Here is a 16,018-nt window from a genome sequence, read left to right as displayed (position 1 = left end):
AAGTTATGAATTGCCTAGGGGCGGCAAATATTTAAATCCGCCACTGTGATTAGCGAATGTAAACTTTGAGTCAAAAATTACTCCAAGGTCCTTAATTTCATTTAAACGCTGTAGTGGTGACATGGAAATATGATAAGAGCTCTGAATAATATTACAACGTTTAGCATAGGTAACGTAAAAGCATTTATTTGTATTCAACGAAAGACTATTTTTTATGCACCAATTGCTAACATTATCGATATCGTTTTGCATAAATTGACAATCGAGAGAGTTACTGATCGTAGAATAAAGATCATCCGCGTAAAGCAGAAACTTTGACGAGGAGAAACATGTACAGATATCGTTAATAAACAAGGCAAAAAGCAATGGACCCAGGATGCTACCTTGCGGGACTCCTGAGCGTGCAACAAAAGGCAGAGACTTAACATTGTCGAAAACAACCATGCAACGACGATTGTGTAAGTACGATGAAATCCAGCTCAGGAAAACTGAGTGGAAACCGATGCAGGCTAATTTTTTTTTAACAGGATACTATGGATTACCCTATCGAAAGCCTTAGAAAAATCAGTATAGACCGTGTCAACCTGAATCGCTGATTGGAAAAATGTCTAATAATGGATACACTAAAGATTCACACTGTTTAAACAAAAGTGCAGACAAACCATCATCGTCAGTTTGTGAGGAGGGTTTAAGCCGAGCAATGCCACTGAGCACATCCTCAGAAGTAAGTGTTAATTTGCCAAATTCAAGAGACTGTTGAATATCGAAAGAAACGCTATTGGAATCTGTTCTGAAATTGGACTTAAAAAATTCAGCGAATAAATTAGCGGCTTCTGTAGGAGTATTAGCAGCATTGTCACCCATAAAAAGTGCCGACGGAATGCTGGAACAAAAAATGTTTTTGGATTTGATTTTAAGTTGGTTTCAAAACTAAGGACATAGTTTCTATGCAAAAATGTATCCAAACATACGAATTCATTGGAGTATTTTTTATACAGGCCGAAGTAAACATTATTATGACTTTTTTTGAACTTACGAAGAAACTTGTTTTTCTTATTTCGTAGTCTCATTAAAGCCGCATTGTGCCATGGTACCTTGTAATGCTTTTTTGTTAATTCTGGAAGAGTACATTTGCAAATTTCTACAACAGTACTCCTCGAAACACTCCGAGACATTACAGTGGTGAAACAAGTTATCCCAGTTGACATCCAACAAAAGACCATTCAATTTCAAAAAATCGCATTGCTTAAAGTTAAATGATAAGCTAGAATTAGCATTGCTAAGTTTAGAAAATTTATAAAATTCAAAATCAACAACTAGACGTACATGGTGCATGTCTGTTTTAGTTATGTGAAAATTACACTCCTGTAAAGAAAAATTTACAGTTGTACTTAAAAATATCAAGTCTAAAGTGCGACCAAGTTTATTGGGAAAACAATTAATTTGCATGAGATCTAACTTAAAAAGCTATCAACTAGATAAATTTCACTATTGCTATTAACATCACACGCAATGAGAGCTGATTTGATTATATGAGTTGAGTTGAGCTGAAATAACATTAGTTGGAATGGGTTAAGTGGAGGGGAGTTTAGCTTAGCAATTCGCATAACATAAGATTAAATAACATATGTAGCATAACACACCACAATATAACCTAGCACATTCTTCAGTTGTATTTCCTTTTTATCCCTATCACTTTCTTCCTCTCTATCTCTATCGCTTTTAATGTTTATGTTTATCTTCACCTTCATGTTCATGTTCAAGTTCATGTTCATGTTCATCTTCATCTTCATATTCACCTTCGTTTATATTTGGGTTTCTTTACTGTTATTCTAATCTTTGCTTTTATCCCTTTCTTCTTCTACATATTCAACTTTACCTTCTTCCTTGCATGAATCTTAATCTTCATAAATCTGATTCCGAAACTGCTGCTTGACAGATTTCTTTAATTCAGTATCAATATTACAGCATACATTTAGGGGGCATTTCCGCCCCAAGCATGTACATGTGCGGCAATAGTATTGGTGTCACTTTTCAATAGTTTTTTTTCGGTTTATGTTAAACCAATTTGAAATTTTAAAAATTGTCTGCACATCAGCATCAAAATACCTTTCTAATGATACATAATTGTTTATACGTTTAAGGTATAGTTTAGCCGTAAAAGGGGTGTAAAGAAAACATGTTTGCCCATATGTATATAAGATAAGATACCAAAAACCAAAAAACATATGGAAACATCATTATATTGCAATATATTCGGGGTCTTCATCAAAAGTGATAAACTGATTTAATTATCATTTTATCTCGTTTATCCGAAGTTTATCAATTTATATGAACGCCGCTATTATCTTATATTTCGTTATATAAGATTAAAAATCTTGTTTATTTTGGTTCACTTTGTGCCAAATGATATCATTGATGCCACATCAAGTGATATCATGTCATGTGGTGAAATTGGGTGTGGTGAGTTGCGGTTTGGTGGAGTTACGGTGCGGTGGGTGTGGGAGTTACAGTGTTGTGAATTCAGGTGTGGTACGCTTAAGAGGTGTGGTGGATTTAGGTGAGGAAGGTTAGGTGTGGTGAGTTGATGTGTGGTGAATTTTGGTGTAGGGAGGGAAGTAGTGGTGGATTTAGGTGTGGGGTTAAGGTGTGGTGATCTCAGGTGGAGTACGTTTTTAAGTGGAGGTGGGATGAGTTGAGGTGAGTTAAGTTAAGTTAAGGGTTATAATCTTTATCCTTATCTTCATCTTCATCTTCATCTTCATCTTCATCTTCATCTTCATCTTCATCTTCATCTTCATCTTCATCTTCTTCATCTTCATCTTCATCTTCATCTTCATCTTCATCTTCATCTTCATCTTCATCTTCATCTTCATCTTCATCTTCATCATCTTCATCATCTTCATCATCTTCATCTTCTTCCTCGTCTTGGTCTTCACCTTCTTCTTCATCTTCATCTTCTTCCTCGTCTTGGTCTTCATCTTCTTCTTCATCTTTATCTTTTCCTTTATCCTGATCTAAATATGTCCATTCTTTTCTTCATTTACATATTCACCCCCACCATTGTTATTAGGTTAGGTATTTAAATTTTCCTCCCTCTTTGTCTTTATATTTAGGTTTCTGTACTTTTATTTTAATTTCTGTATTTATCCATTTCTTCTTCTCCATACTCAACTTTACCTTCTTCCTTGTTTGGGTCTAATCTGTTCATGTACATACATACATACATCTTATTCCTAAACTGCTGCTTAGCACGTTTCTGTAATTCAGTATCAATATTAAAGCATACATTTAGGAGGCATTTCCGCCCCAACCATGTACATGTACGGATTAGTATTGGTGTCACTTTTGAATTGATTTTTTCGCTTTATATTAAACTAATTTGAAATTTGAAAAATTGCCTGGACATCAGCATCAAAATACCTTTCTAATTATACATAATTGTTTATACCTTAGAGGTATAGTTTAGCCGCAAAAGGGGTGTAAAGGAAACATGATTGCCTATTTATATACAATGATGATGATGATATACCTAAAATATAATGAATAATAATAAATGTGTCAACAGCGGACTGTTACATTACAATTTTTGGAACTACTTTTTAAAGCTGCTTTATATTATCGAAAAAGTCCCTTATATAATTCAAGAACTACGTATTTATTGAACTGATAAAATTAATTTTGAGGTCAATACTGTTACGTTACCTGTGCGATATACATGCGTGTAGACTATGATTAGGTTTTTAAATGGCTTTTAGTCTTGGATTCCGCGCCAAGAAACTTTTTGATATTTTGGACTGTTACATTGCATTAAAAAAAAAAAATACTGCCGAATTCATTTTCATATAGAAAGCTAATCGCTGTTTTTTTTTTTGTCGAGTACTTTTTTATTAACTGCGAAGTAATACAAAGCAAGCGAATAGAATCAAATATATCGCAAAATTGGTGGTCCTTAAAGATAAACTAACCTTAAGTTTCATGTTGTGCTTTTTTAATTTTCATTAATTTAAAAGTGTCTCAGGATTAAGTGAATTTTCATGTTTGAGAGAAGATTCGTGTTAATATTTATATTGTGTGATACCTCAGAATATGTATGATCTCCCCTCGCGAGGGCAGGCACCTTGCCGTTGGTGCGGGGGCTTAGCTGAATCTCCAACCGGTCTTCTTCTGGTCTGAGGTAACGCGGATGCGGCAGCCTCCAGCAGGCGGTCGTACGAAAAAGATGATCACAACAACAAACAAAAAACAACAAAAAAAACCAGAAAAACAAAACAACAACAGCAACTACAGCTACAACAACAACAACATCTACCACAGCGGCGGTGGGCATAACGGCATCAGCTGTAATAATAGCAAAAGCTACAGGTACACCAGCAACGCCAAGCAGCAGCACGCTAGAAGGCTCTAAGAGCGCCAAGCGCAAGAGCAGCTTCTTGGACAAGCTGACAGCAGAGGAAGCATCGCTGTTCATTGAGCATGCGAGGGATGACGAACGTCCAGGCACCAGTGCAGAGGCGTCCTGTGGCAAGGCACGGGGCAAAAAAGGTACTTTCGCAAATCAAGATGTGTTAGATTTGTATGATTCATCTGCCGAATTAGATCGGCCGCAACACCGGTCAGGCAGTTCTCTTTACAGGCACACAGGAACAGCGAGATCAGAAAGCAGCCACCGTACCGAGGGCAGTCACCGCTCCAATAGTCGGCATCGCTCAAGCAGTCGGCGCCGCTCTAAGAGTCGTCACCGCTCAAAGAGCCGGGAGCGCTCAAAGAGTCGTCACCGCTCAAAAAGCCGGGAGCGCTCAAAGAGTCGGCGTCGCTCTGACAGCGGTCACCGGAAGGGGAAAGGTAGACACAGGTCCCGCAGCAGCAACGCCTCCGCTACATCTGACGAGTCTGGATGGCAGAAGCAGAGGAGGAAGAAAAACCGCAGGGCCAAACCTCCTCCGATGCCTCTGCCAGGTCAGCCAGGGGCTCTGGACGACCGACACCGCGAAGGTTTGAGCGGCTCCGGGGTCAAGTGGTATCTCCGGTACCTGGAACAGGGCGAGCCCCCAGTTGAGGCCAGGGCCATGGCCTGCGTCAGAATGGAGGTCGAGAATGAGCGTAGCAGCAAAGGCAACAAACCCGCACCTGCCGATAGGTGGAAGAGCGGGCCCAATAAACAGGCACACTTACCCGTGCCTGCTGCAAAGCAGAGAAGCGGGCCACAGCTACAACAGCAGCACAGACCCGCGCCCGCCGGATGGCGGAGAAGCGGGGAACCCCCTGGCTATAACAAAGGGGACGCAGTCAAGAGAGGGAGCAACCAAATCACTACGCCTGAGACACCTAGCACCAAACGGCAGCGGGATCAGCCACCTACTCCGACTTCATGGCCTAAGAGCCTGGCTGGACCGGCCGGGCAGGGACAGGTGCAGGAGAGCGCCACTCAGCAGCCCAGCTACTCGGAAAGGCATCCGGGTAGCGGTGCTACCGTGTGAGTACCCTGCTGCTGCCTTGAGCCCAGAGGACCTAACCAGGCTCCAAGATGCCATCATGGAAGAGGTATTCAAAGGTTGGTCGCACCCGCTGGTATTCTGCGGGGTGTACTTCAGGTCCGGTATGCTTCTCGTTGATTGCAGGGACGAGAAAACAGCAACCTGGCTGGCTGAGAAGGCACCCGCACTTGAGGGCTGGAAGGGACCCGGGATGTGCACGAAGAGAGGGGACGATATCCCTCCGGTGCACAACATCACGGTGTTCCTCCCAAGGAGCGCCGACAAATCTGCCGAGTTTGCGTTGGGGCTACTAAAAGCGCAGAACGAGGGTATCCACACTTCTGCGTGGAAAGTAGTGTCCAGCACCACTGAGGATAACGGGCTCAGGCTATTCCTAGGCATTGATGAGGAGTCCTACGTCAGTATAAAGAGGGCTGGCTTCAACCTGAACTAAAGGTTCAGCTTCGTCACGGTGAGACCGTGGAGACAAAAGGCGACAGGCAGCAAGGAGTCGGAGACGCAGGAGACTCAAATCGACGCGGTCGCCGGTTCCTGTGCTGCCCAGACGGCCGAGTCGACCTCGGGCTTACCGGCGGAGCAGCCACTCCTTGCAGAAACACCAGCTCCTGCAAACACGCTCGGGCATACCGCTACCACCACCTCAGCGGAACACGTGCCCTCAACGCAGGAGCTGCTATCAGGTATGGACTTGAGGCGACTAGAGCTTGATAAGCGGAACGAGAGCGAACTACAGCTCTCCGACCTTGACGAGCTCCACCTATGAATACCCCACACTTGGCAGTAGCCCAGGTCAACCTGCATCACGCGGTGGCTGCTTCGGCGGTCATCACCAGCAGGTTTGCCACGGATGGCCTGGGCATCCTACTGATCCAAGAGCCGTGGACCTACAGAGGCCATGTGAGGGGCCTCAACCATAAAAGGAACAAGGTAATTTGGGACCTCTCCTGTGAGAGGCCCAGAGCGTGTGTAGTGCTTAAAGAAAATATTGATTACTTTTGCATTACAGAATTTTTAACACAGGACCTAGTCGCAGTGCAGACGTCGCTGACCACTTGCGATAGCAACGTAGAGGTGGTGTTCGCTGCGGCCTACTTTCCGGGGGACAGCAGCTGTGCCCCACCACAAGAGGTACAGAGGTTAGTGGAGTACTGCAGGAGGAGACGGCTCCATCTTATAGTGGGGTGCGATGCGAACGCCCATAATGTTGAATGGGGCAGCACGGTTACAAATCGCAGAGGTGAGTGTCTCTTAGAGTACATTTTAAGCGAGGAACTTAGCATCCACAATGTTGGCCAAACACCGACATTTGTCACGAGGGCTAGGAAAGAAGTACTGGACGTTACGCTCAGCAACAGATTGGCTAGTCCTCTGGTCACCCAATGGAGGGTCTCGTCGGAACCTTCATTATCGGACCACAGGAGTATCCAATTTGTGTTGGGAGCGGAGGCGAGAACAAACCAAGCAACTAGAAACCCCAGGAAAACTGACTGGGAGCGATACAGCGAAAATTTAAAATCAAACTTGACTGAAATACAGTCCAAGAACAGGCACGTCGATCATATGAGGTTAGAGAACACCGTTAACGAACTGAATGGCGCCATAATGGATGCCTTTCACTCCAGCTGCCCTGAGGCGAAACCAAAAGGGAAGGCTCAGCCCAGCTGGTGGTCTCGGGAGCTATCGGTGCTCAGAAAGCAGGTACGAAAACTTTTTAACAGGGCAAAGCGTACAGGGCTTTGGGCGGAGTATTCAGCCAGTTTAACTAATTACAGTAAAGAGATCAGGAAGGCCAAACGGGGCAGCTTCAGGAAGTTCTGTGAGGACATCACATCGACTCCTGCAGCCGCTAGACTACATAAGGCCCTGGCGAGGGATCATACTGACACCAAACTAGCAATCCGGCTAGCTAATGGTACCTACTCAGGGAACGAAAAAGAGAGGGCGCTTGCCCTGCTCTCGGCCCACTTCCCGGATGCCACTCCGACCACGAGGGAGGTCCCATGCCAAAGAAGTAGGCCATCCCCTGCAGACTGGAAGCTGGCTAGAAGACTAATCACCCACCGATCAGTCTGCTGGGCTTTGGACTCCTTTGATCGGTACAAATCCCCTGGGGTGGATGGCATCTGTCCAGTGTTGCTGAAGCAAGGTAAGGAGTTCCTACTGCCACACCTCGTCAACATCATGCGGGCGAGCCCATATCCCCGAGGCGTGGCAAAGAGCTCGGGTTATATTTATCCCGAAGATAGGTAAGAGAGACTACTCTCTCGCTAAGTCCTTCAGGCCGATAAGTCTTACCTCCTTTCTGCTAAAAGCAATTGAGAAGGTCATCGACCATGAAATTAGGAACAACACCCTTAATGTAGCGCCTTTGCACCCCGACCAACATGCCTACAGAGTGGGAAGGTCCACGGACACTGCACTATACGCCCTGTCCACGCAAATACAAGGTGCTCTTGAGTGAGGGGAGACGGTACTCTGTGCCTTCATCGACATTGAGGGGGCGTTTGACAACACCTCACACGGTAGTGTCGACCGGGCGCTTGAAAAACGTAACGTACAGGCAACCATCCGTAGGTGGATAGTCAGGTTACTCAACACAAGGATAGCTGAAACCGACATCGGGGACGGCGTAGTACAGCTACAAACTACAGGAGGTTGCCCACAAGGAGGAGTTTTATCCCCTCTTCTGTGGAGCTTAGTTGTGGACGAACTTCTACAGATCTTCACTGACAATGGCATCCGCTGTCAAGGCTATGCGGATGACATTGTGATTATTGCCAGGGGGAAGTTCGTGAGCACTCTATGCGATATAGTTCAAAGGGGACTAAACCTTGCAACAGGCTGGTGCTTGAGTATGGGCCTGAGCATCAACCCCTCCAAATCCGTTATCGTCCCCTTTTCTAGAAGAAGAACACTCCCAGGTATGAGGAACATCACTTTGAATGGGGTCGCCGTCAACGTCGCCACCGAAGTCAAGTACCTAGGACTAACACTAGATTCCAGGCTTCTGTGGAAGGCGCATGTTGACGTGATCACATCCAAAGCCACGAGGGCACTAATGGTTTGCAAACGTCTGGCTGGGAAGTCTTGGGGCTGTAGTCCCAACATCCTAAGATGGATGCATACCATGATAGTTAGACCAATAGTTACTTATGGGGCAGTGGCGTGGGTATCGAGGACCACCCTTGCAACGGTGAGACAATCCCTCGCTAAGCTTCAACGTCTGGCGTGTGTATGCATTACGGGGGCAATGCGCACATGCCCGACGGCGGCGCTAGAGGTGATTCTGGAGCTCGAGCCACTGCACCTTACCATTGAACAGGCAGCAAAGCGAACTCTATTGAGCTTCGCAAGAGAAGGCTTTGGTAGAGGTAAAATCCTACCATCGAGGTACAGGGATAAGCTAGGCTCCCAAATTCCATTAGCTCTGTTCCCCAGAGACGACAGGCCCAAACTAGTTAGCTTTGACAGAAAATTCAAAATAGCGCTTTGCACCAAGTCGACTTGGAGCACCTCTTTTATGGAGAGGCAGATACAAGCGAGCTCAATGCAATGGTACACAGACGGCTCCAAAACTCCCGAAGGTATTGGGGCAGGCGTTCACGGGCCAAGGCTAAAGCTTTCGGTACCCATGGGCGTATACCCAAGCATCTTTCAAGCGGAAGTCTATGCCATAAGTCTGTGTGCAGAGATTAACTGCGTAGGAACTATCGTAATGAAAATATTTTGATCATGAGCGACAGCCAGGCAGCACTCAAGGCCCTATTATCATTTGAGGTCAAGTCCTCTCTGGTTCTGGAGTGTATTGATAAGCTCAACGCCCTGGCGGAGTACAACGACATCCAATTAACTTGGGTGCCAGGTCACGTAGGAGTTGTCGGCAATGAGGAAGCGGACCGACTAGCTAGGAAGGCAGCCGCCTCGTTGCCTACAGGGCCTGAGCCCTTCATAGCGATTGGTCCTAGTACAATCAAGGAAGAGCTCAGGAAGGAGAGGAACACAGTAAGGAATCAGCACTGGCGTAACACGGCAGGCCAACGCCAGGCTAAAAGCCTACTGGGAGGTTACAACCATACAAGGTATAGAGCAATAATAAACCTTCCCAAAGAAAGGGTAAGGATATTGACAGGCTTTCTGACGGACTCTGGCCAAGTGAGGAAGTCTTACAATCGCTAGCCCCCGGAAATCTCCTTAAATTTTTGGGTTCTCTGGGATTAGATGAGGTACTCTAAACAGTCGAGGGCACAATAGATCATTTGGTCGCAGTGCATACCTCTACTTAATCTATCTATCTATCTATGCATGATCTCCATATAATCAAAAATCTGCGAAACCTGGGAAAAAAATTGTTCCCCTCGTCTTCGTTTTCGGCGATTTGGGTCATATGCTTTTAAATTAATATAATTTATATATAGGGGTCCGTGATTTTTTAGTCCCGGGCCCCGAGTTTTCTCTCGACGGCCCTGGATGTATACGATGCTGGCCAAAAGAGGCCTGAGCAATTCGCTTATACTGTAAAAAAAATTTATATATCTTTTGCAATTTTTTGTAATGATGACAACGATGTGAGGTTAAACACCAGTAAACAGCAGTATATTATTGCAATAAAATGGTCAGTAAAATAAAAGAACTTCACATGCATTAAATATACACAAAGGTCATTTAAAATAATATCAAAATTTCAAACCTTAAGTCCACTAAGCAAGGCATTATTCAACAATATCAATATTCACATAAAAGTAAGTCTGTGCATATGTAACATATTATCACCACAAAGTGAACTACTCAACTTATAGTTACGAACGATTTTTTAGTCTAGGGCAAAAATAATTTGAATACCTGTGACTAAAAAACGGGGTTTTAGTTGTATGAACTTTCTTATAATCATACATACATATATTAAATTTAAAAAAATATAAGAGGATATCTAAAATGGATATAAAAAAATACTGGATTTTAAGTGAAAAAAATTTCAGAAAAATTATTAAGAATATATTTTACTTCTGTCAGGTAACTTAAGAAATTCGTTCAGAAGTAATAATTATGTGTGCGTAGAACATGTGTAATTCATGTTGCCATGCACCTTGCTTAGTGGATTATTGAAATAGATTAGAAACATTTTAATAGCCACATATAAAAATAAAGAATTGTGCAATAAATTTTCTAATCTGAATTCATTAAATATTTTGCACATTCAATGGCGCCTTTGAAATTCAACACAATTTCGAAGAGGTTTTCTAGTTTTGAATAGTATGTGGTATGTATTTTAGTGCGCTTATTTTTATATTGAACGCCATCAACCATTTTTGTAATGACATATGATATCCAGAATATATTAGTGCGCGGCTCAAAAGTTTCCCAGTTATTGCTGTAATTAAATATCCGCATATTAATTATTAACTCAACCAGCAATTAGCAATTAAAAAATACCTTAATATGTCACGCATCATACGGTAGATGTCAAATTGATAATCACCTGTGGCAGTGAAAAGCTCTTCATCACACGAGATATCATTGTAATGGCAACAATTGTCAAAGGTCATACGTGAAAGTGTATAGTCGATTAACGTAGCTCTAACCCCCTTTGTAGGCACAATGTATGCCTGATTGTCTAATGTAAATTTTAACTCCTTCATATTTGTATTTAGTATTAAAATATTTCCCCAATGTAAATCTCGATGCTCAAACTGATATGCTTGTTCAGCTACAGCTAGTGTGAGTATGACCTGGAGAGGGATATTGAGAAAAACAAATTCAATTGAAAACAGTAGACTTCGAGCTTCCTGCAAACAAAAGTTCCCGAAATATTTAGTAGTATCTTATTTCTGTAACGATTTTTTTACGAATCTTCAAAGAAAATTATATGAAGTGGTTGACACGAACTCGTAAAGAAATTTCTGTACGAAAAATAAAGAAAATTCTGCTGAAAATCCTTCAAACAGCAGCATTACTTTCATTGATTTACCGATTTCCTTCCGAAATTTCGTAAAAGAATCGAATCATTTTAGAAAATTCAGAATACTCTGAAAAAATGATTTGCAGAGTTATTACGAAACAAAAGTTATCAGTATAATTTTACAATCTTAAAAATATATGCATATTTTTTTTTTAATACCTGCAGAAGAGCAAAGTATGCTTGTTCAGCATTTTGAAATTGAAAACTCTCTAAGTCTCTGCCGCAAAATTCCAACTCTAGTACTATATAAATTTGTGTTGCATCAAAGATATCTGGATGATCATTTTCCGAACCTTTTTCCTCATCAAACGATTCCCACAATTTTTTTAAATGCTGCGGATATTCTCCTTTAACACAGGCAACCTAGAAATAGACAAAGTAAAACATGTGTATCACGTTTATCAACCTATTCATTCTACCTTTTTAACATTCACAAAACCATTTGTCATGTTTACTATATCTTTACGTAAGTTGGCTAACTCCATCGATATGACTACCTCCGTCAATACTTGCTCATAGGTTTTTTGTTTCTCGCCATTAACTTCAATTTTGCCCTCAATCGGTATAACTTTCATTACAGTGCTACTTGCGTCTGTCATCTTACGTTTACTTGTTGCATTTAAAAATACCTCTCCATAAGCTCCTTCACCAATTTTCACACAATAAGGCATTTTATTAGCAGAATACAATTCTTCAAATGGCAGAGGAGTCTGTTGGTTACAACGCTCCAAAACTTTCTCTTCCCACACATCATCGGTTACGGGTGTGGCATCAACTACACGACTTTCGAATTCCTTTTTTAAATATATGGATTTTCTATTACCCGCAGCAGTGCCAACAAAGCCGATATACTCTACAGAAGTGTTGCGATTTCCCGATTGCCGGTTGATCAAGGAACTTGACCGTTTTTCAACTGAATTTTATATTGATCATTACCAATTCAAGAAATTTTAAAGTTTAAATTACCTTGTTTTCGTCGCCACACGCTGAACGATTTTCGCCATTTTCCTGGTTGCAGTGTAAGACTTGGAATGCGTTGCTCCGTAATTTCTTTGTGCTTTTGGTTTGTATGATCTAACGACGGCTTAGTTAACGTTTTCCCTAATGAGTTTTCAACAACCGGCTCAAAGCATACATGCCTTGAATTGGTTGCGCGTATGCCAACTCTTGTCCGTTTTAACTTTTTACCTAATGTGGAAGCAACATCATGGTCTTTAGGTGCTGTAGGATCATCCGGTTCATCGTAGTCTACGATAATCGTAGGATGTTTATAAATTTAACTTTTATATTAGTATTTGTCTCTTATAGTTACATACCCACTACAGTAATTGTGGGTTTCACTGGTGTGCATTTTACATAGCTTTTGTCTTCATTCACAACACACAATTCCCGATCATTAACAGCGTTCTTCCCTTTATCAAAATATAGCAGTCGCCAAGCACCTATTGGCGATAAAGAGCATTTAAACGGATCAACTTTGAAGCCACGATGCACCTCAGGCGTTGAAATTGAGCTGGTTTTGCGAGCTTTATCTTCAAGGTTTAAAGAAATTTGGGTCGTTTTCAAAAGATCAGATTCATTGGCTTTACTATTTATGCTGTTTTCAACACTTGAATCTCGATTAAATGATGCATGTACTTCCTTTTTCAAAATATTCAATTCACGCAATACTCTAGGATCGAAGAAATACATAAAAAGCAGCTCCACACAGTAAAAATAAATAAATATAAACAAATACAAACGGTCTTGGCTCCAATAGCTTGTCAAATGAATCTAACCAGGCACCATCTTCTAAGGTACTGTCCATATGTAAACTTCCCTCAGAATTTCTACTCATATCAAAAGTATATAAAATAAAATTTTAAACTAATATTTTGGCACAAATATAAAATATTGTGGAAATACGCGCCCAGCTAAAATAAAAAACATTTGAATATTTGCTTGTGATTGACAGCCAGTTACATTCTTCACAATCAATTGGTGCAATCAATGCGAGGCAGCATTAAGCATGGGCTACATATGCAAGCTGAAATTCTACTTTAATCATGTGTACACACATATTTTAGTATAGCTATAGCATTCATTTGCATGAACCAATTAGAACAGATCTGACCGGTTGAGAAGCAGCCATTTGTAATAGCAATTGAGAAAAAAGTGTGTGGCATTCATAATTTGGAAGCTTGCTATTTTTTTTTTGCTTGTGGGCGTGGCGAAAACCAAACCCCCCCTCCCGCGCCCATTTTATGGAGGGCATGAACCGCCATTCCCAAATATGCAACCGCTGACCACCTAGGCCCCCTATAGGTCCCTAGGGACCCCTTAGCCAAATGGGCAAAAATCACAATCACCTGCGTTTTCGCCAATTTAAGGCAAATGAAGGCACTGGCTTGTACCTGCACTCAGCGTTCTCAAAGCGTGGTATAATATATGTTAAAAGAGAGTATGACAGCGAGCCACTACCTATCGACGACATGGAAAACCTGGAATATCTTTTAAAGAGTGTTCAAAAAAAAAGCAGGGAACAATTGTTGTTTTCGTGCTTCCCAGGATCATAAACAATGTAATTTGGACAACAGAGAGAACCTGCAACAAATTTGCATCAACAACTGCGAGTAGAAGTAATGGCGTAAATCTTAAAACTCTGTTTGAGCTGAATTTTTTTGCCTTTTTCCTTTACTTTTTTAAGTTAATTTTTTCACCCTTTATGTACTGTTTAGACCTAAACAATGCCAAGCTGCCTTATGTTCGTTTACGTGCTTTTACGAATGTGCTTTTTATTTCATTGCGCTGCTCAGTCAATTCTAAGAACTATGATTTATCGTCATAAAGATCATGTGAGTTCCGTGGGCAATACTCATGCCACAATTAAAGTTCTTCGCAAACAGAGAAGTGGCTTAAAAATTTGTCATATAGACTCTCAAAGTCTGAATAATAAAATTGATGAGTTCAGATATATTATTGAATCCTCCTCTGTAGACATAATATGCATATCTGAAAGTTGGTTTAAACAATGCTACACAGGTAATCTATTTGAGATGAATGGTTACAATTTGTTTCGCTGCGATCGGCCCAGTCATGGAGGCGGCGTTGCTATTTATATAAAGAATAGCATTAAGGGCCGGTTGCTCAAAGCCTGGTTGACACTAATCATTGGTTAACATCGTTATCGACGTTTTCGACTCCATGCATATAACACAGTGTCGGTAACGTCGATAACGATGTCTAACCGGGGATTAGTGTCAACCAAGCTTTGAGCAACCGGCCCTAAGAGCAGATTCATTAGCAATTCAAGGACCGACGATGAAATTGAGTACCTTTTTATTGAAGTTGTACAAGGCGTCGATAAATTATTGGTTGGGTGCATTTACAGACCTAATCGCAATGTAAACAATAGTCAATTTACTGAGCTTCTTCACACAATCACGTTGCCGTATTCAAATATAATTCTAACTGGTGACTTTAACTGTAATGTTCTATGCGACGACTCTTTGCCTAGTGAACTGCGGACATTGGGTCTTAACCTTGTGAACTTCACCCTTCCTACACATTATACTGCAACAAACAATACGCTGTTAGATCTTTTCTTTGTTAGTGATGTTTCAAAAACGTTAATGTTTGACCAATTGTCCGTGCCTGTCTTCTCAAAACATGACCTAATATTCCTCGTTTATGACTTTCAGTCTATAACCTCTACCCTAACGATCACCTATAGAGATTTCAAAAACATTAATTATGAACAGCTTGGTACGAAGATAAACACAATAGATTGGTCTTGCGTATATTGTATGGAATCCGCAGAGGATCAAATAACCTATCTAGAAAATAATCTTACTTTGTTATTCGATGAGTTTGTTCCTTATAAAAAAATTATTACACAAAAACCTCAACATCCATGGTTTAGTATCGAAATAAAAGACCTCATTGTTAAACGAAACAACGCTTATAAGCGATGGAAACGTTTCAGACTTTCCTTCTTGTTTGAAAGTTTTTGTTCGATCCGAAATGAGGTCGCGAAAAAGATTAAAAATGCAAAAAGGCTATATTATGAAAAAAAATTCTCCCAAATCGTGGGAAGTAAAGGTAATTGGAAGGAAATAAAGAAGATAAATCTAGTCAGCAAACATGTACGTGACATAAACATAGATGATATCACTAAGCTTAATGCTGATTTTGCTTCAAACTCATATGCCTCTGATAACGAAATAGACGGTGATTACCAAATCCGTGATAATGAATGTAACTCCTCGTTTAAGTTTGTATGTGTAAGTCAGTTAGATGTTTTGGAATCATTTTTATCAATAAAGCCCAATGCCGTCGGTCTAGATAAACTTCATCCAACATTTATAAAATCTTTGCTCCCTGTTATGCTGCCATTTTTCACACATGTCTTTAATACGATACTCACAACTTCCGCATATCCACCCAGCTGAAAGAAGGCAAAAATTATCCCAATACCAAAGAGTCATAATGAATATAGACCCATCGCTATCCTTCCTTTTTTATCTAAAGTTTTTGAACACATTCTTTATAAACAAATGAATGAATTTTAAACATCCAAAAATCT

At 41.2% G+C, this 16,018-nt stretch overlaps 1 protein-coding gene across 1 annotated transcript; it reads right to left on the bottom strand.

The window, feature by feature from the left end:
- Positions 1-10,064: 10,064 nt before the first annotated feature.
- On the bottom strand, positions 10,065-13,504 carry LOC118735411 (putative serine/threonine-protein kinase haspin homolog). Its single transcript, XM_036465134.1, has 7 exons — positions 13,197-13,504; positions 12,771-13,126; positions 12,421-12,702; positions 11,874-12,367; positions 11,614-11,817; positions 10,929-11,224; positions 10,065-10,866 (listed from the first exon to the last, which is right to left on the bottom strand). Exons 1-7 carry the CDS (start codon positions 13,289-13,291, stop codon positions 10,662-10,664), a joined length of 1,932 nt encoding a protein of 643 aa, XP_036321027.1. The 5' UTR covers positions 13,292-13,504; the 3' UTR covers positions 10,065-10,661.
- Positions 13,505-16,018: the final 2,514 nt, after the last annotated feature.

Source organism: Rhagoletis pomonella, unplaced genomic scaffold (genome assembly GCF_013731165.1).
Source record: "Rhagoletis pomonella isolate Grant_MI unplaced genomic scaffold, Rhpom_1.0 Rhpom_scaffold_00003, whole genome shotgun sequence".
Taxonomy (NCBI): domain Eukaryota; kingdom Metazoa; phylum Arthropoda; class Insecta; order Diptera; family Tephritidae; genus Rhagoletis; species Rhagoletis pomonella.
This window is presented reverse-complemented; position numbering and strand designations above follow the sequence as displayed.

What these genes read in the sequence shown, in the direction of transcription:
- LOC118735411 (XM_036465134.1), bottom strand. Translation starts at nt 13,291, where the DNA reads ATGAGTAGAAATTCTGAGGGAAGTTTACATATGGACAGTACCTTAGAA. An exon ending in CGTGTGGCGACGAAAACAAG is followed by an intron (nt 12,368 to 12,420) that starts GTAATTTAAACT and finishes TATAAAATTCAG; the next exon opens with TTGAAAAACGGTCAAGTTCC. An exon ending in CATACTTTGCTCTTCTGCAG is followed by an intron (nt 11,225 to 11,613) that starts GTATTAAAAAAA and finishes ATCCCTCTCCAG; the next exon opens with GTCATACTCACACTAGCTGT.